This window comes from Arachis hypogaea, chromosome 16 (assembly GCF_003086295.3).
Source record: "Arachis hypogaea cultivar Tifrunner chromosome 16, arahy.Tifrunner.gnm2.J5K5, whole genome shotgun sequence".
Lineage (NCBI taxonomy): Eukaryota > Viridiplantae > Streptophyta > Magnoliopsida > Fabales > Fabaceae > Arachis > Arachis hypogaea.
The window spans coordinates 103837501-103857953 of NC_092051.1; the positions used below are offsets into that span (position 1 = coordinate 103837501).

The 20453-nt window shown below is 40.3% G+C and overlaps 1 protein-coding gene and 1 non-coding gene across 2 annotated transcripts; one reads left to right on the forward strand and one right to left on the reverse strand.

Annotated features, from left to right (window-relative positions):
• Window positions 1-9715: 9715 nt before the first annotated feature.
• On the reverse strand, window positions 9716-10699 carry LOC112757301 (uncharacterized). Its single transcript, XM_025805896.1, has 2 exons — window positions 10646-10699; window positions 9716-10120 (listed from the first exon to the last, which is right to left on the reverse strand). The coding sequence occupies exons 1-2, from the start codon at window positions 10697-10699 to the stop codon at window positions 9716-9718; spliced, it is 459 nt and encodes a 152-aa protein (XP_025661681.1).
• A 9208-nt stretch (window positions 10700-19907) lies between these two features.
• LOC112760590 (small nucleolar RNA R71) lies at window positions 19908-20015 on the forward strand. Its single transcript, XR_003181023.1, has one exon. It is a non-coding gene; the product is annotated as a small nucleolar RNA R71 (small nucleolar RNA).
• The last annotated feature ends 438 nt before the right edge of the window (window positions 20016-20453 follow it).

Genomic DNA, 20453 nt, shown 5'->3' on the forward strand with positions numbered 1-20453 from the left:
CAATGAATGGGTGCAGCTGCACATTTTCTATGAAGGGCTCTCTTATGAGTCAAAGAAGGCCATAGACCATTCATCCGGAGGATCTTTGAACAAGAAGAAGACTATTGAGGAAGCCATAGATGTTATTGAAACAGTAGCAGAGAACGACTACTTCTATACTTCCGAAAGAGGGAATACAAGAGGAGTAATGGAGCTAAACAATGTAGATGCTCTGCTGGCCCAAAATAAGCTCATTACCCAGCAATTGGCTGACCTCACCAAGAAGATGGAGAGGAACCAAGTAGCAGCAATCTCCACTTCATCAACAACCCGAGAAGGAGTGAATGAAGAAGCAGAGGGTAGCCAGGAGCAAGCCAACTACATTGGGAATTCACCAAGGCAAAACCATGATCCATACTCCAAGACCTACAACCTTGGATGGAGGAATCACCCAAACTTTGGGTGGGAAAATCAACAAGACCAAAGCCGTGATCAAAGACGCCCAAATCCAAACGATGCAGCCTCCCAACACTTCACATCTAGACCATATCAACACCCCCATAACAATACCTCTCCACATTCATATCAAGGCCAGAACAACCCTCCTCAGCCTGACTTATCATCACTTGATGAAAGAATCTCAAGGATTAAAAATCTACTTGAAGGCATATACAAGGATATCCAGGACATTAAAGCATTCAGAGAGGAAGTGCAGTCAAATATGCAGAATCAGGATGCTGCCATCAAGAAACTTGAGACACAAATTGGCTATTTATTCAAGCAAATTCCCAGCCACAACCTTCGCAGTAAAAATAACTCAACCAAAAGGGAGGAGTGTCAGGCTATCACCCTTCGGAGTAGAAAGGAACTGAAGGAAAACCCCCAGAAACCACAAGAAGAGAACTCAAATAAAGAGGAAGAAGAGCAGGACGAAGCTCTAGTTCCGAATTTGAGTTCACAAAAAGGGGAAGGAGTGCTGAAATCAGACATCCCAAGAGTTCCATACCCTCAGCAACTAAAGAAGAAGGGAGATGACAATCAGTTTTCGAGATTTTTGGAAATCTTCAAGAAGCTGCAAATCAACATACCCTTTGCTGAAGCAATAGAACAAATGGCACTCCACGCCAAGTTCTTGAAGGAGCTCATGACTAAGAAAAGAACTTGGAAGAACAACGAGACTGTGATACTAACAGAAGAATGTAGTGCTATCATTCAGCACAAACTACCCCAGAAATTGAAGGATCCTGGGAGTTTTCAGATCCCTTGCATTATAGGGGAAATCACAGTGGAGAAAGCCCTTTGTGACTTAGGAGCCAGCATCAACTTGATGTCAGTAGCTATGATGAGGAAGATGAAGATAGAGGAGGCTAAACCAACAAAAATGGCCCTACAATTGGCAGACAGATCGTTCAAGTTCCCGCATGGCATCGTAGAAGATTTGCTGGTGAAAGTGGGAGATTTTATCTTCCCAGCAGACTCTGTAGTGCTGGACATGCAGGAAGAAGCCAAGGCTTCCATCATCCTGGGAAGGCCATTCTTGGCCACTGCTGGAGCTGTCATTGATGTCCAAAAAGGTGATCTTACCTTAAGACTACACAATGAAAAGATGACATTCAATGTGTTCAAGGCCATGAGTTACCCACCAGAACAATTAGGGGAATGCATGAGGTTAGATGTACTTGAGGAGGAAGTGTAAGAAAATTTTGAAGAAGAAGAACCTGAAGAACCTGAGAGATTTGTAGATGAGGAATCTGAATCAAGTGAAGAGGTTGCAACAGCAGAGATTCATATACAAGGTGCACCAAAGGAAGAAAACGAAAAGTCAGAAGCACCCAAACTTGAACTTAAAGCATTGCCACCCTCTCTCAAATATGCGTACTTAGGGGAAGATGAAAATTACCCAGTAATTATAAGCTCATGCCTCAGCCAAGATCAAGAGGATGAACTGCTCAAAGTACTGCGAAAACACAAAGATGCTATTGGTTGGACTCTTGCTGACTTGAAGGGGATAAGTTCAGCCATATGTATGCACAAAATACTGCTGGAAGAAGATGCCAAACCATCCATTCAGTCCCAAAGGAGGTTGAACCCAATCATGAAGGAAGTGGTACAGAAGGAAGTTATGAAGTTATGGCAGGGAGGGGTAATATACCCCATCTCATACAGCCCCTGGGTCAGCCCCGTACATGTCGTGCCTAAAAAGGGAGGAATCACCATGGTTCCCAATGAAAAGAACGAATTAATTCCTACAAGGACAGTCACAGGATGGCGGATGTGCATAGACTACAGAAAGCTCAATGAGGCTACACGAAAAGATCATTTCCCCCTTCCATTCATGGATCAGATATTGGAAAGACTTACAGGGCACGCATATTATTGTTTTCTCGACGGTTATTCAGGATATAACCAAATAGTGGTTGATCCCAGAGATCAAGAGAAAACCTCATTCACTTGCCCATATGGAGTGTTTGCCTACAGGCGCATGCCATTTGGGCTATGTAATGCACCTGCAACTTTCCAACGCTGCATGCTTTCTATCTTTTCAGATATGATAGAAAAATTCATTGAAGTTTTTATGGATGATTTCTCGGTATTCGGAGATTCCTTTCCTAGTTGCCTACATCACCTTGCCTTGGTATTGAAAAGGTGTCAAGAGACCAATTTGGTTTTGAACTGGGAAAAATGTCATTTTATGGTGACAGGAGGAATAGTCCTTGGTCACAAAGTTTCTAACCAAGGTATTGAGGTTGACAGAGCTAAAGTAGAGCTTATTGAAAAACTGCCTCCACCCAGTGATGTGAAGGCAATTAGGAGCTTTTTAGGGCATGCGGGTTTTTACAGAAGGTTTATTAAAGATTTTTCAAAAATAGCCAAGCCCTTAAGCAATCTCCTTGTATCTGATGCACCATTTATCTTTGACGAAACATGCATGTTAGCATTCCAAAACTTGAAAATGAGGTTGTCCTCTGCTCCTATCATTTCCCTACCTGATTGGAGCCTACCTTTTGAATTGATGTGTGATGCATCTGATGTTGCGATCGGGGCAGTGCTAGGACAGAGGAGAAATAACTTAGTCCATGTGATATACTATGCTAGCAAAGTCCTTAATGATACTCAAAGAAATTATACCACTACTGAAAAGGAGTTGCTAGCAATAGTCTTTGCATTTGACAAGTTTAGATCATACCTAATTGGTGCTAAAGTGATTGTTTTTACAGATCACACAGCACTCAAATATTTGTTTGCCAAGCAAGAATCAAAACCAAGACTAATAAGATGGATCTTATTGTTACAGGAATTCAATATTGAAATCAGAGACAAGAAAGGAGTAGAAAACAAGGTAGCAGATCACCTATCCAGGATCCCTCATGATAAAGGTGGAGCACATGATACAAATGTGAACGAGCTCTTCCCGGATGAGCAGTTGATGACAGTTCACAAAGCACCATGGTTCGCAGACATTGCCAACTTCAAGGCATCTGGAGCATTACCTCCAGAGATAAATAAACATCAAAAAAGGAAGCTCATGAATAATGCAAAATACTTTGTCTGGGATGAGCCATATCTCTTCAAGAAGTGTTCAGATGGGATCCTTAGAAGATGTGTTTCAAAAGAAGAAGGACGAGAGGTCCTATGGAACTGCCACGGCTCATGTTATGGAGGACACTTTGGAGGAGACAGAACTGCAGCAAAAGTGTTACAAAGCGGATTCTTTTGGCCTACCCTTTCCAAAGATGCAAAAGAACTGGTAAGGAGCTGCAATGAATGCCAAAGATCTGGAAACTTGCCCAAAAGAAATGAGATACCACAGAATTTCATCTTGGAACTGGAACTGTTTGATGTGTGGGGAATTGATTTCATGGGACCATTCCCAACCTCATATGCAAACAATTACATTTTGGTGGCAGTAGATTACGTCTCCAAGTGGGTAGAGGCTATTGCAACCCCAACAAATGATAACAAGGTTGTCATGAACTTCCTTAGGAAGAATATTTTTAGCCGGTTTGGAGTCCCACGAGCACTCATCAGTGATGGAGGGAGCCATTTTTGTAAAAAACCACTAGAAGCTCTTCTCCTACGATATGGGGTAAAACACAAGGTAGCTACACCATATCATCCCCAAACAAGTAGACAAACTGAGATATCCAACAGAGAGCTAAAGAGGATTCTAGAAAAGACTGTTGGTGCATCAAGAAAGGATTGGTCGAAGAAGCTGGATTATGCTCTTTGGGCATACAGAACAGCATTCAAAACACCACTGGGGATGTCCCCTTATCAACTGGTTTATGGGAAAGCTTGTCACTTACCACTGGAGCTGGAGCACAAGGCTCTCTGGGCTATCAAGATACTAAACTTTGACAACATTGCTGCGGGTGCAAAGAGGATCTTGCAGCTGCAAGAGATGGAGGAATTCAGGTCACAAGCCTATGAAAACACTAAGATGTATAAAGAGAAGGCAAAGAGAAGACATGACCTGCATCTTGCACCTAGGAGTTTGGAAAGGGGCAACGAGTACTCCTCTACAATTCCAAATTGAGATTATTCCCAGGAAAACTCAAATCAAGGTGGTCTGGACCTTTTCTTGTCACAAGAGTTTCGCCTTATGGACATATCGAAATCATGGATGAAGGCTCTGAAAGGACTTTACAGTGAATGGACAAAGACTCAAGCATTACCTGGGCAACATGGGGGAACACCCCAAAGTAAATTACCACCTCAAGTAAAGAAGGAACCGTCGAGCTAGCGACGATAAAAGAGCGCTCTGTTGGGAGGCAACCCAACCTCAGGTAGTTTCCTTTTCATCTATATTTCAATAAGGATCACAAGTTGTTTCCCCTAATATTGCGAGGAGCTAAGTTTGGTGTTCCACACCAAAACAAGTCAAGAGTGAAAGTGTGATTCTAAGTTTGGTGTTCCACCAAAGACATTAGAATTACACCCCACTCCCAAAACACATTGCTAGCTCCAACCAATCAAGGGAAACCACTTAGATGTAGTTAGACTTTAGTAATAATTGTTATATTAACAACAAGATATGAGGTTCTCTGCATATATGCAATGTTTTGTACTGGGCAAGGAACTAAGTTTGGTGTTCGCACACCAAAGTAAGTTCAACAGCCACAAGCACACATACAAGCTAACTATGTCTCAAGTGCTTTGGGAACAAGCAACTTCCAATAACTCTACAGGAATCTTATGAGGAAATAGTGCATATTCACCCAAGGAAGTGAAATAGCAAGGACTAGGATGATGACAAAGAAAGAGAGCAACTAGAAATCATCACCCGAAGGTTGTATTGTCACTTAATTCCATTATACTCAGAATTGTTGAAAATTGGAAGTCCGAATGCACTTTTGATTAATAGATACTCGTAGTTGGAACCTTTTTCAATTCTGTCTTTTAAGTTTTTGGTGTTGAAGAAAGTCTCTGTGTGCTAGTCTTTATGTTACTACACCATCTCCTTACTTAATTGTATGTTTGTCCCTTTAAATCAAATGAAAAGAGAATGATTGTTTACAAAAGACCAGAGAGGAGTTCATACTATGGAATAAGTTCATGAGTTTTTGGTGGGATCATAAGTTAGCTAAGTTGGTTCAACCATAAGGTGGGAAGACAACTATCTGTCATGAATACTATACTTGAGACACACCCCATGAGACTAGATAAATAAGAAGATCCTAATAAGAAAAAAGGGAAAGAGCAATCAAGTTGAGGAATAAAAGAAAAAGACTAAGCAATAAGGCTAGGTACCAATGGTTTTAAATCTTGAGGCATGTGTCTGTGGTGTTCCTGTGTGAGGGATCTACTTGGATGAATAAGCTCTTAGGGGTGCCTTATCACTTGGTAACTTAGGTTAACTAACTCGGGATTATCAGCTGAAAGTCCACTATCAAGAGTAACCCTCACAACAGAACATTTAGTAACCCAAAGAGGTGCTGGACACTAAGGCATCAAGAAAAGAAAATGAATAAACTATATGCCTGTGGTGTGTATGTATGAGGGAAAGACTTGAGGGAGTAAGTCCTTAGGGGTGTCTCAACACCTAGCACCTTGAACCAACTGGTTCGGGAGTGTTGGCTGAAAGCTTATCTTAAAGAGTTGCCCCCTTACAGAACACTTAGCCTAAGAACACAAATAAGCCCTGAAATAACAACAAAAGGATCAATAAATAAAAGTTTCATGGGATGCAATCATAGTGAGTATTCTAGGACATGATAAAGGTCTGAAAGCCAGGAATGAACCTAAGTTGCTATGCATGAAACTACCATAAAACCAGGGACATGACTTCCACAAGAATGACTCATTTCTCTTGGTATCCCATTCATCATTCTCTTGTTCCAGTACTTGCTTAGGGACAAGCAAGCTTTAAGTTTGGTGTTGTGATGCCAGGGCATTTTGGCCAGTTTCACTGACCTTTTCTTTATTGTTTTTAGGGTAGTTTCATGTATTTTCTTAGGAAATAAGCTAGTTTTGGGTAGATATTCACTTACACCTGGATTCAAGAATACATTGTGCATTTTACATGATTTCATGAGGATTTTGCATGAGTTTAGTGACAAATTGTATGCTGCATTTCCCATGACTTGGACTAGAACTTTGATGCACTCTATTGCCTGATTTCAGGACCAAAGGAAGCAAGGAATGGGAGGTAACTTGCAAAGTTAATTAGAAAAGTGACTGCCAATAATGCTCTCAAAGCCATCATTACCCACGTTAAGAGTCACGTTAACTAAGTTAACGTGAAATCTAATGTGAAGAAGGGAATTTGGGCCAACGTTAGTGACACTTAACATTTTCACTAACGTTGGCCAATGCTCACAAGTGGCCACGTTAGAGTCCACGTTAACTTAGTTAACGTGGCCTCTAACGTTAAAAGGGGGAAAGGAAGCAAACGTTAGTGACATTTAACATTGTCACTAACGTTTCCCTAAGTGCACAATGCCACGTTAACTCCCACGTTAACTTGGTTAACGTGGGAGCTAACGTGAAGAGGCAAGGGTGGTCGACAACGTTAGTGACACCCAACATTGTCACTAATGTTGGAAGCAACCACACAACCCCAAGGAGCCACGTTAACTTCCACGTTAACTTAGTTAACGTGGAGGCTAACGTGAGAGAAGAAGGTGATGGCCAACGTTAGTGACACTCAACATTGTCATTAACGTTGGAAGGAGCCACACAAGCCACTATGAGCCACGTTAACTCCCACGTTAACTTAGTTAACGTGGAAGCTAACGTGGATGAGTAAAAGATGAGCCAACGTTAGTGACACTCAACATTGTCACTAACGTTGGGATGACTAAGCAATGCCACGTTAAAGAGCCACGTTAACTAAGTTAACGTGGGCTCTAACGTGAGGCATGGGGGCATATTGGAATATTAGTGACAATGTTGAGTGTCACTAACGTTCTCGAAGGATGGCAAGCCCACGTTAAAGAGCCACGTTAACTAAGTTAACGTGGGTTTTAACGTAGGAGCAATGGGGGCTTTTCAACGTTATTGGGAAAGTTAAGTCCCAATAACGTGTGCGAAGGACCCAGAGGCAACGTTAGTGGCAACGTTTGTGCCACTAACGATGAAGTTAACGTGGCTTTTACTTAGGAACGTTAGTGAGAAAGTTGATTGTCACTAACGTTCTCGAACTCATATTTTCACTAAACGTTAACACCCCTAACGCTCTGAGCTAAAGTCTCTGCCCACTTCACACTTTCTCTCTGCAAGTAAAGCCATGCCCAAATGAACAAAAGAACTGCTTCAAACTCAAGATCCAAAGGCCCAAGACTTGAAGAGCTAACTAGAAGATGAGAAGAGTAGTATATATAGGAGTAGCTTTGAATTATTTTGGAGAGTCCCGGGGAGTTGGAAAATAGCATAGAACTACTTCCTGTATTTACTTTCTCTGCACTTCTAGTTTTCATTATGTATTCTCCATCTTTGTTTTCATTTTCCAGAGCTATGAACAACTAAACCCCTTTCATTGGGTTAGGGAGCTCTGTTATAATTTGATGGATCAATACTAATTTTCATTATTCTTCTTCTATCTTTTCTCTTGATTTTACTTGAAAGCTTTCGATCTTCATCCAATTGGGTAGTTATCTTGGAAAAGAAACTATTCATACTTGGATCTCTTCTGAACCTTGGAAGAGGAATGAAGAGATCAAGCTAGAAATGCTTTCTCATGCTGGACCAAATTGGGTTTGGATGGATACGTGACTATAATCCTCTCAATGCTTGATTTGGGAAATGCATGTGGTATAATCAGTGACCATACTTCATCTCTTCTTATGAGCAATTGACCAAGGAATTGGCTATTGATCAAGATTTGAGAGATTGAATTACAAGAAATTGTAATTCAATCACTTAAGATTGCCAAGGAGATCAATGAGTGCATTGATTGAGGAAGAGATGTAAATGAAATTGATCCGGAGAATGCAACATCTCCTAAGCCCAATGAACTCCCCATTTCTAATCTTACCCATTCTCTTTAATTTCTGTCATTTACATTTATGAGCAATTCCCCCATTCCCATTTAAGATTCTGCAATTTACTTTCTGCCATTTACTTTCTCGCCATTTAAATTTCTGCAATTCTCAACTCTATTTTCTGATTCGCTCAACTAGAACATTCCTCTAATTAAAGTTGCTTGATCAATCAATCCTTGTGGGATTCGACCTCACTCTATTGTGTGTTTTTACTTGACGACAAATTCAGTACACTTGCCGAATGAAATTTGTTATGAGACAAGTTTTCCGTGCATCAGTTACTAACCCTTACATACTCACATAATTCTACTTATCCTATGGTTATCTAGCCTACATTTTCACGTGACATTATATATTATCTACGAGAAACCAAGATCATACCTTGGCCGATTCCTCCCTAAGCCAAAGAGACCTCAAATTTTACCATTCCTCAAGCTCCAAAGCTCCAGCTCCTCACCAAACGCGAACTCCTAGCCTCCAAGATTCAAATTCATGCTTCTAAGGCCATCAATTTGATCCCAAAGATATAATTTAGTCTAATACCAAACAATATCACTCAAAATTAATAGAGGGTTTATAATTATCAATTATTCACAAGAGTTAGTGGTTTTCCACCTTACCCCCGATTGTTTGGGACAAGACCCGGCAAGTTTCAAAAGGTAATTCAATCCTATAACACCAAAATCACATAATCTCCCAAAATCAAAGCCCAAATTTTTGAAATTACAAGAAAGAATACTGAGTAAGAAATAGCAAGGTAATTACCATTTTGTTTGGTGAGTTTTGTAGAGCTCGACGTGATGGTTTCATGGCCGCAAATGGTGCGATGATCGGAGCTCAAAATCGAAAGATAAGTGGATTTGAATTTGGAGCTAGGGTTTGAGGTTTCTTCTCTTCCCTTTCGGCGTGCCTCCATGGAAATGAGGAAGGAAGATGGCTAAGTTTGGTGCTTTATATGTTGGGTCTTAGGCCTGATCCAACTGGTTCGGCTCATTGGCCCGGTTTTAGGCTAAAACTTTTAGAATTAGTGTCGAAATTCATATTTTTAATATTTTTACCTCTTTAGATTAATAAAATTTAGTTTTCTAATTTTTTTTATTAATAATTAATTTATTGGCTAATTATTTATTAATTACTCGGGGTTTACATCCTATCCACCTAAATAAGAATTTTGTCCTCAAAATTCGCATTCAGTTACCTGAAAACAAGTGTGGATAGTCCTTTCTCATTTCGGATTCGAGTTCCTAAGTGTGTTATTCAATTCCAGCCCGACTCCAAGCAAGTTTTACTAGTGCCACTTTCTTTCCGCGCAACTGTTTAATACTAGTATCATCAATTCGAACCGAAGTTGCCTGAAGCGTCAAATTCTCTTTCAATTGAACTGATTTAGGTTCTAAAATGTGGCTGGCATCAGAAGTGTACTTCCGAAGTTGCGACACGTGAAATACGTCGTGCAAGTTCGAAAGATGTGGCGGTTGAGCTATCCAATATGCTATTGATCCAATTCTCTTTAGAATCTGAAACAGACCGATATAACGAGAATTCAATTTCTTTGCTTTGATCGCACTATCCACTCCTATTGTTGGAGTAACCCTTAGGAATACATGATCTCCCTCATCGAATTCTAAAGGTTTCTGTCTCTGCTCGGCGTAGCTTTTCTAGCATTTTTTAGTAGTAAGCAATCTATCTCGGATTTTCTTAATCTATTCTGTGGTTTCAGCTACTAACTCAGGCCCCAATAAACTTGATTCTCTGTCTTCATACCAACACAATAGAGATTGTCACTTTCTTCCATACAGAGCCTCATACGAAGCCAATTTGATGCTCGCATGGTAACTGTTGTTGTACGCAAACTCCAATAGCGGCATATACCGATCCCAACTGGCCAGTTAATCCAGCACACAAGCCCTCAACATATCTTCTAGGGTTTGTATCGTCCTCTCTGATTAACCATCTGTTTGAGGATGGTACACCATACTTAAACTTAATTGAGTTCCAAATGCTTTCTGGAAAGCTCTCCAGAATCTCGAAGTGAAACGAGGATCTCTATCAGAGATTATGGTGGTCGGTCCACCATGCAGTCTTACAATCTCCTTAATGTACAAGCGTGCTAGCTCCTCTAAAGTATAATTCATCTGGATGGACAAAAAGTGAGCTGACTTCGTCAACCGATCCACAATCACCCAAACTTCATCAAATCCAGCCTGAGTCCTTGGCAATCTTGACACGAAATCCATTGCGATACTTTGCCACTTCCATTGTAGAATTTCCAAAGGTTGTAGGGTTTTGGACGGTTTTTGATACTTAATTTTTACTTTCTGTCAGGTTAAACACTTTGAAACTACAATGCTACATCGTTCTTCCTTCCCGGCCACCAGAACTTCTTCGTTAGATCATGATACTTTTTGGTACTTCTTGGATGAATCGAGAACTTACTCCGATTAGCTTCTATTAACACATCTTGTCTCAAATCTTAAACTTTTGTATATAGATCCTTTCTTTCTACCTCTGATGAGCGGATATTTTATACACTTTTTGGTACTATTTTCTTAGTGTTTTTAGTATATTTTGTTAGGTTTTATTATGTTTTAGTAGTTTTTAGTGCAAAAATTACTTTTTGGATGCTACTTTGAGTTTTTGTGGTTTTCTATGATTTTAGGTGATTTTTGGGTGAATTTGGTAAGTTTTGGCAAAGTCTGATTCAAAGGCACAGAAAGGATAGCAGATGCTGTTAGATCCTGACCTCTGTGCATTCGAACGAGCGTTTCTGGAGCTACAGAGGTCCAATTGATGCGCTCTCAACAGGGTTGGAAGGCTAACTTCTAGACTTTACAGAAATATATAATAGTCTATACTTTTATTTAGAAAGGACTACCCAAAACGGGCGTTGAACGCCCAACTTACACCCTTTCTGGCGTTCAACGCCCAAGAAGGACCAACCCTCTAAGTTGAACGCCCAAACTGGCATTTAACGCTAGCCAGGGAGCAGAAAATGCCCAGAACTTGATTTGAACGCCAGACATCAGCCCAAACACTCACCAACTGGGCCCCAAAGTGGATTTTAGCACTTCTTAGCTTATTTTATTTCCCTTTTGTAATTTTTAATAAAAAACAATATCTTTTAGGTTTAGTCTTAGAGTTTTCATTATAAATAAGGAACTTCCTTCCTCCTGAGGACTATGCCTCCCAGGAGGGGAGAAGCATAGACACATTACTTTCTCTGTATTTTTTGTACAGCATGAGTAACTAAACCTCCTAGGTTAAGGTTAGGAGCTCTTCAAATTCCAATGGATTAATGCAATTACTTTTCTACTTCAATCGATGTTTGATTCTATTCTATAATCTATTGTCGTTCTTCATCCTTATGAATTTGGGGTGGAACGAAAGTATGACCCCTGTTCTACATGAGTTCTTTACGAGTCCTGACCCGGATAGTATTGAGCTATAGCTTGAGAGTGCATCTCGTTAGTCAGGGGTAATTGCTAAGCTCAAGAGAACCAGAAGAGTAAAGAGGGATGGTAGAATTTATGAAATGTAACCTATCTATATGAATGCAACTAAATGCAAAATTCTTTTTATCTACTTAGTTAAAAGTAAATAAACCTTCCAAAAATAAATATGAACTGAATCTCACTAATTCAAATCATAAAATGAAGTACACATAGACTTGCAAGAAGAAAGCTCGTGAAAGCCGGGAACAAAGAATCGAGCATCAAACCCTCACCGGAAGTATGCACACTCTAATCACTCAAGTGTTTAAGGCTGGATTCTCTCAATTCTCTACTAACCTTGCTTTCTAAGGCTTGCTCTTCTTCTACCAATCAACAAAAATTTAATGCACAAATACACATATCAAGAGGTCTTTTAAGGGTTGTAATGGGATTAGGGTCAAGGTAGGGTTGTATTTGGTCAAGTGGATTAAAATCTGAATCCTTGATTCACCTAAACTTTCTACCTAACTTAAGACAATCCATGTAATCAACATACAAAATCTAACTACCCATTAACTATGTTTTCCACATCTTCATGCATCCCAATTTTGAGTACAGTACATGATGCACGGAAAACTTGTCTCTCAAAAAATCTCCCTTCGGCAAGTATACCGAATTATCGTCAAGTTATAACTCACAAAAGAGTGAGGTCGAATCCCACAGAGATTAATGGATTAAGTAATCAATGATTAATTGATTATCCTAGTTAGACGAATCAAATTGGAGTGATAAGAAACAAGGAAATATAAATGGCATAAAAGTAAAGAAAGCAATAAAGTGCAGAAAAGTAAAATGGCAAGAAAAGTAAATGTAAGAACTAAAAATAAAATGAACATTGGGATCAAGAGATATTGCAATCCTCCGGATCAAGTTCATTCTAATCTCTTCCTCAATCAATGCATTCATTGATCTCCTTGGCAATCTTAAGTGATCGAATTACAATTCCTTGTAATTCGATCTCTCAAATCTTGATCAATAGCCAATTCCTTGGTCAATTGCTCATGAGAAGAGATGAAGTATGGTCACTGATTATACCACATGCATTTCCCAAATCAAGTGTTGGAGGATTATAGTCACATATCCATCCACACCCAATTTGGTCCAGCATGAGAAAGCATTTCTAGCATGATCTCTTCATTCCTCTTTCAAGGTTCAGAAGAAATCCAAGGATGAATAGTTTCTTTTCCAAGATAACTATCCAATTGGATGAAGATCGAAAGCTCTCTATTAAAATCAAGAGGAAAGAAAGAAGAAGAAGAATAAGAACTACACTTAATCCATTGAATCACAATAGATCTCTCTAACCCAATGTAAAGAGTTAGTTGATCATTGCTCTACAAAAATAGAAAAGAAAGAAAGTGAAGAAAAGTAAAGATGAAGATTCAAACTGAAATTGAAAATTCAACATTCATAAATGAAAATTACAACTAAAAGAAAGAGAAGAAAAAGTGTGTGAGGGGAGGGAGTCCGAAGACCCCTCTTCAATCCCCCATTCCAGAATTTTCAGCCTCCCCTTTCCAAGATGGCTTGAATGTAAAACCTAAGGCCTTTATATAGGCTCTTCTAAATTACAAAATGAAATTAAAAGCAAATAACAATTAAATGAAAATTCCTATTCTAGATGCTTCTTGTGGCCTTGATTGGTTGACAATTGTGGGCTTGCTTGCTTGAGCTTTGAAGTAGACTTGAGAGAGAAGTGAGTTAAGTTGAGGTCCAGGTGCTAAAGTTAGTGCTAAAGTTAGCCACACTAATGCTACAAGTGTGGCGTTAGTGCTAAAGTTATTGTGGCTAACGTCGCACTTGCTGCCCAGTTGGTGTTTTTAGAGCTTAAAAGATGCCTCTTGTTTGTGCTCCAATTTTATGCTCACTATAGTGTATTATATATCGTTGGAAAGCTCTAAATGTCAGCTTTCAAACGCAACTAGAATCACCTCAATTGGACCTCTGTAGCTCAAGTTATGCTCCTCTGAAGTGGACATGGTCGCTGGCATAGTTGCTAGCGTTAATGAAAAACTTGAGTGCCAATAACGCTAGCGATCAGGGCTTTAATATTGCCAGTTTCTGAAGCTCAAACTTAGTGTACACCCCATACTATTATATATTATTGGAAAGTCCTGGATGTCTACTTTCCAATGCCTTTAAAAGCGCATCATTTGGAGCTCTACAACTCGAGTTACACTTCTTGGAAGGTGAAGAGGTCAGCTGGCCTTACAACAGGTTGATACCATGTTCATCTTTGCACTTTTGGGCAGGTTTTCTCCCTCAAATTTAGTGTCAACCATATAGTTCCACATATGCTTGGAAAGCTCTAGAATCCTACTTTCCAATGCCACTAGAATCACCTTATTTAGAGCTTTGTGGCTCAAGTTATGCGTGTTTGAAGAAGGCATGGTCAGGCTGCCAGGTGGGACTTTTGCCCACGTTAACTACCACGTTAACTAAGTTAACATAGGAGTTAACGTGGCTCATAGTGGCTTGTGTGGGCTCATTCCAACGTTAGTGACAATGTTGGGTGTCACTAACGTTGGCGATTGGTGCACAAAATTGTGATCTCTGGTAATGGCTTCTTAGGCCAGATACTCTGATCTAGTTTTACAGTCTGTCACAACTTCGATACAACTAACCAGCAAGTGCACTGGGTCGTCCAAGTAATACCTTACGTGAGTAAGGGTCGAATCCCACGGAGATTGTTGGTATGAAGCAAGCTATGGTCACCTTGTAAATCTCAGTTAGGCGGATATAAAATGATAAAGGTGTTTTCGAATATTATATAATAAAATAGGGATAGAGATACTTATGTAAATCATTGGTAGGGATTTCAGATAAGCGAATGGAGATGCTTTTCGTTCCTCTGAACCTCTGCTTTCCTGCCATCTTCATCCAATCAGTCTTACTCCTTTCCATGGCTGGCTTTATGCAAGGGCATCACCGTTGTCAGTGGCTACATCCCCTCCTCTCAGTGAATAATATGCTCACGCACCCTGTCACGGCACAGCTATTCATCTGTCGGTTCTCGATCATGCTGGAATAGGATTCACCCTCCTTTTGCGTCTGTCACTAACGCCCAGCACTCGCGAGTTTGAAGCTCGTCACAGTCATTCAATCATTGAATCCTACTCGGAATACCACAGACAAGGTTTAGACTTTCCGGATTCTCTTGAATGCCGCCATCATTCTAGCTTACGCCACGAAGATTCTGGTTAGGAGATCTAAGAGATACTCATTCTAGCTTAATTCATGTAGAACAGAAGTGTTTGTCAGGCACGCGTTCATAAGGGAGAAGGATGATGAGCGTCACACATAATCATCACCTTCATCACGTTCTTGGGTGCGAATGGATATCTTAGAAGAGAAATAAGAAGAATTGAATAGAAAACAGTAGTACTTTGCATTAATCTTTGAGGAACAGCAGAGCTCCACACCTTAATCTATGGAGTGTAGAAACTCTACCGTATGAAAATACATAAGTGAAGGTCCAGGCATGGCCGAGATGGCCAGCCCCCAAAATGTGATCAAAGGATCATAAGGTAATCCAAAGATGCCTAATACAATAGTAAGAGGTCCTATTTATAATAAACTAGCTACTAGGGTTTACATGAGTAAGTATTTGATGTATAAATCCACTTCCGGGGCCCACTTGGTGTGTGTTTGGGCTGAGCTTAAGTGTTGCACGTGCAGAGGCCATTTGTGGAGTTGAACGCCAGTTTCTGTGCCAGTTTGGGCGTTCAACTCTGGTTTTGGATCCTTTTCTGGCGCTGGACGCCAGATTTGGGCAGAAGGCTGGCGTTGAACGCCAGTTTACGTCGTCAATTCTTGGCCAAAGTATGGACTATTATATATTGCTGGAAAGCCCTGGATGTCTACTTTCCAACGCAATTAGAAGCGCGCCATTTCAAGTTCTGTAGCTCCAGAAAATCTACTTTGAGTGCAGGGAGGTCAGAATCCAACAGCATCAGCAGTCCTTTTTCAACCTCTGAATCTGATTTCTGCTCAAGTCCCTCAATTTCAGCCAGAAAATACCTGAATCACAGAAAAACACACAAACTCATAGTAAAGTCCAGAAATGTGAATTTAACATAAAAACTAATGAAAACATCCCTAAAAGTAACTAGATCCTACTAAAAACATACTAAAAACAGTGTCAAAAAGCGTATAAATTATCCGCTCATCACAACACCAAACTTAAATTGTTGCTTGTCCCCAAGCAACTGAAAATCAAATAGGATAAAAAGAAGAGAATATACTATAAATTCCAAACTATCAATGAAACAGAGCTTCAATCATATGAGCGGGACTCATAGCTTTTTGCCTCTTGAATAGTTTTGGCATCTCACTTTATCCATTGAGGTTCAGAATGATTGGCATCTATAGGAACTCAGAGTTCAGATAGTGTTATTGATTCTCCTAGTTCAGTATGATGATTCTTGAACACAGCTTCTTTATGAGTCTTGGCCGTGGCCCTAAGCACTTTGTTTTCCAGTATTACCACCGGATACATAAATGCCACAGACACATAATTGGGTGAACCTTTTCAGATTGTGACTCAGCTTTGCTAAAGTCCCCAATTAGAGGTGTCCAGGGTTCTTAAGCACACTCTTTTTTTGCTTTGGACCTTGACTTTAACCGCTCAGTCTCAAGTTTTCACTTGACACCTACACGCCACAAGCACATGGTTAGGGACAGCTTAGTTTAGCCGCTTAGACCAGGATTTTATTCTTTTAGGCCCTCCTATCCACTGATGCTCAAAGCCTTGGGATCCTTTTTAATTGCCCTTGCCTTTTGGTTTAAGGGTTATTGGCTTTTTGCTTGCTTTTTCTTTTTCTTTCTATTTTTTTTTCTATATTTTTTTTTCGCCCTTTTTTTTTCTGCAAGCTTTGTTCTTTGCTGCTTTTTCTTGCTTCAAGAATCATTTTTATGATTTTTCAGATTATCAAATAACATGTCTCCTAGTCATCATTCTTTCAAGAGCCAACATATTTAACATTCTTAAACAACAACTTCAAAAGACATATGCACTGTTCAAGCATACATTCAGAAAACAAGAAGCATTGTCACCACATCAATATAATTAAACTAAGTTCAGGGATAAATTCGAAACTCATGTACTTCTTGTTCTTTTGAATTAAAACATTTTTCATTTAAGAGAGGTGATGGATTCATAGGACATTCATATCTTTAAGACAAAGTTACTAACTACTAATGATCATGTAATGAAGGCACAAACATAGATAAGCACATAACATAGAAAACGAAAAACAGAGAAAGTAAGAACAAGGAATGAATCCACCTTAGTGATGTCCTTGAGCACTTCTATGTCTCTTCCTTGTCTTTGCTGCTCCTCCTTCATTGCTTTTAGATCTTCTCTGATTTCATGAAGGATGATGGAGTGCTCTTGATGTTCCACCCTTAGTTGCTTCCAATAATTGTGTGGAAGAAAATGTATCCCCTGAGGTATCTCAGGGATCTCTTGATTTGCAGTCAAATGTTCTACCACTGAGCTATAGACCCTTGATGGAAGCTTTTGTCTTCCCTTTCCTCTTTCTGGAGGTTTCTCTGGCCTTAGGTGCCATCAATGGTTATGGAAAAAACAAAAAAGCTATGCTTTTACCACACCAAACTTAGAATGTTGCTCGCCCTCGAGCAAAAGAAGAAAGAATGAAGAAGATATGGAGGAGATGGATGGAAGTGTGTATTCGGCCATATGGGTGGGATTGGGTGGGAGAGATGTTGAATTTTGAAGGTAGTGGGTGTATGGATGTGAGTGGTAGATGGATAACAGAAGGGATGATCATGAATGGAAAGAGAGATGATGAGGTAGGTGGGGATCCTGTGGGGTCCACAGATCTTGAGGTGATCCTGTGGGGTTCACAGATCCTGAGGTGTCAAGGCATTTACATCCCTAAACCAATTTAGGCATGTAAAATGCCCTTGCACACAACTCTGGGCGTTCAGCGCCAGGTTGGTGCCCATTTTGGGCGTTCAACGCCCCTTTGCTGCCATTTCTGGCGTTGAACGCCAGAACCATGCTTGTTCTGGGCGTTCAGCGCCAGGATGCTCCCATTCTGGGCGTTCAGCGCCAGAACTATGCTCTGTTCTGGCGTTTGAACGCCAGACAGATGCTCCTCCAGGGTGTGATTTTTCTTCTGCTGTTTTTGATTCCGTTTTCAATTTTTATATTTATTTTGTGACTCCACATGATCATGACCCTAAGAAAACATGAAAAACAATAAAAATAAGAATTAGATAAACATTGGGTTGCCTCCCAACAAGCGCTTCTTTAATGTCAATAGCTTGACAGTGGGCTCTCATGGAGCCTCACAGATGTGCAGAGCTTTGTTGAGACTCTCCAACACCAAACTTAGAGTTTGGATATGGGAGTTCAATACCAAACTTAGAGTTTGGTTGTGGCCTCCCAACACCAAACTTAGAGTTTGACTGTGGGGGCTCTGGTTGACTCTGCTTTGAGAGAAGCTTTTCAAGCTTCCTCTCCATGGTTGCAGAGGGAGATCCTTGAGTTTTGAATACAAGGGAGTTCTCATTCCATTGAAGGACTATTTCACCTCTGTCAACATTAATCACAGCTCTTGCTGTGGCCAGGAAAGGTCTTCCTAGGATGATGGATTCATCCTCTTCCTTTCCAGTATCCAGGACTATGAAATCAGTAGGTATGTAAAGGCCCTCAACCTTTACTAATACATCTTCTACTTGTCCATAAGCCTGTCTTCTTGAGCTGTCTGCCATCTCTAGTGAGATTTTAGCAGCTTGCACCCCATAGATTCCCAGTTTCTCTATTACAGAGAGGGGCATGAGGTTTATACCTGAACCAAGGTCACACAGAGCTTTAAAGATCATGGTGCCTATGGTACAGGGTATTATGAACTTTCCAGGATCCTGTCTCTTCTGAGGCAATGTCAGTTGATCCAGATTACTTAGTTCATTGATGAACAAGGGAGGTTCAACTTCCCAAGTATCAATGCCAAATAATTTGGCATTCAGCTTCATGATTGCACCAAGAAACTTGGCAGTTTGCTCTTCAGTAACATCCTCATTCTCTTCAGAAGAGAAATACTCATCAGAGCTCATGAAGGGCATAAGGAGGTTCCTCAGAGGGAAGCTCCTTATTGGTCACTGGACGTCCCAGGAGGTCTTCCTCCTTGGGATTCACGTCCTCTCCTCTCCTCACAGGTTCGGCCATGGCACTTATGTCAATGGCCTTGCACTCTCCTTTTGGGTTCTCTTCTGTATTGCTTGGGAGAGTACTAGGAGGGATTTCAGTGATCCTTTTACTCAGCTGGCCCACTTGTGCTTCCAGATTTCTAATGGAAGACCTTGTTTCATTCATGAAACTTACAGTGGCCTTAGATAGATCAGAGACTAGATTTGCTAAATTAGAAGCATTTTGTTCAGAGTTCTCTGTCTGTTGCTGAGTTGATGATGGAAAAGGCTTGCTATTGCTAAACCTGTTTCTTCCACCATTATTAAAGCCTTGTTGGGGCTTTTGATCCTTCCATGAGAAATTTGGATGATTTCTCCATGTTGAGTTATAGGTGTTTCCATAAGGTTCACCTAAGTAATTTACCTCTGCTATTGCAGGGTTCTCAGGATCATAGGCTTCTTCTTCAGGAGAAGCCTCTTGAGTACTGTTGGATGCAGCTTGCATTCCATGCAGACTCTGAGAGATCATATTGACTTGCTGAGTCAATATTTTATTCTGAGCCAATATGGCTTTCAGAGTATCAACTTCAAGAACTCCCTTCTTCATAGGCGTCCTATTACTCACAGGATTCCTTTCAGAAGTGTACATGAACTGGTTATTAGCAACCATGTCAATGAGTTCTTGAGCTTCTGCAGGCGTTTTCTTTAGGTGAATGGATCCACCTGCAGAAGTGTCCAGTGACATCTTTGATAGCTGATATAAACCATCATAGAATATATCCAGGATGGTCCATTCTGAAAGCATGTCAGAAGGACACTTTTTGGTCAACTGTTTGTATCTTTCCCAAGCTTCATAGAGGGATTCACCTTCTTTCTGTTTGAAGGTTTGAACATCAGCTCTAAGCTTGCTCAGCTTTTGAAGAGGAAAGTACTTGGCTAAGAAAGCCGTGACCAGCTTATCCCAAGAGTTCAGGCTATCTTTAGGTTGAGAATCCAACCATAATCTAGCTCTGTCTCTTACAGCAAAAGGGAAAAGCATGAGTCTGTAGACTTCAGGATCTACTCCATTAGTCTTAACAGTATCACATATCTGCAAGAATTCAGTTAAGAACTGAAAAGGATCTTCAGATGGAAGTCCATGAAACTTGCAGTTCTGCTGCATTAGAGAAACTAATTGAGGTTTAAGCTCAAAGTTGTTTGCTCCAATGGCAGGAATGGAGATGCTTCTTCCATGTAAATTGGAATTAGGTGCAGTAAAGTCACCAAGCATCTTCCTTACATTATTATTATTTTCGGCTGCCATCTCCTCTGCCTGTTTGAAAATTTCTGAAAGGTTATCTCTGGA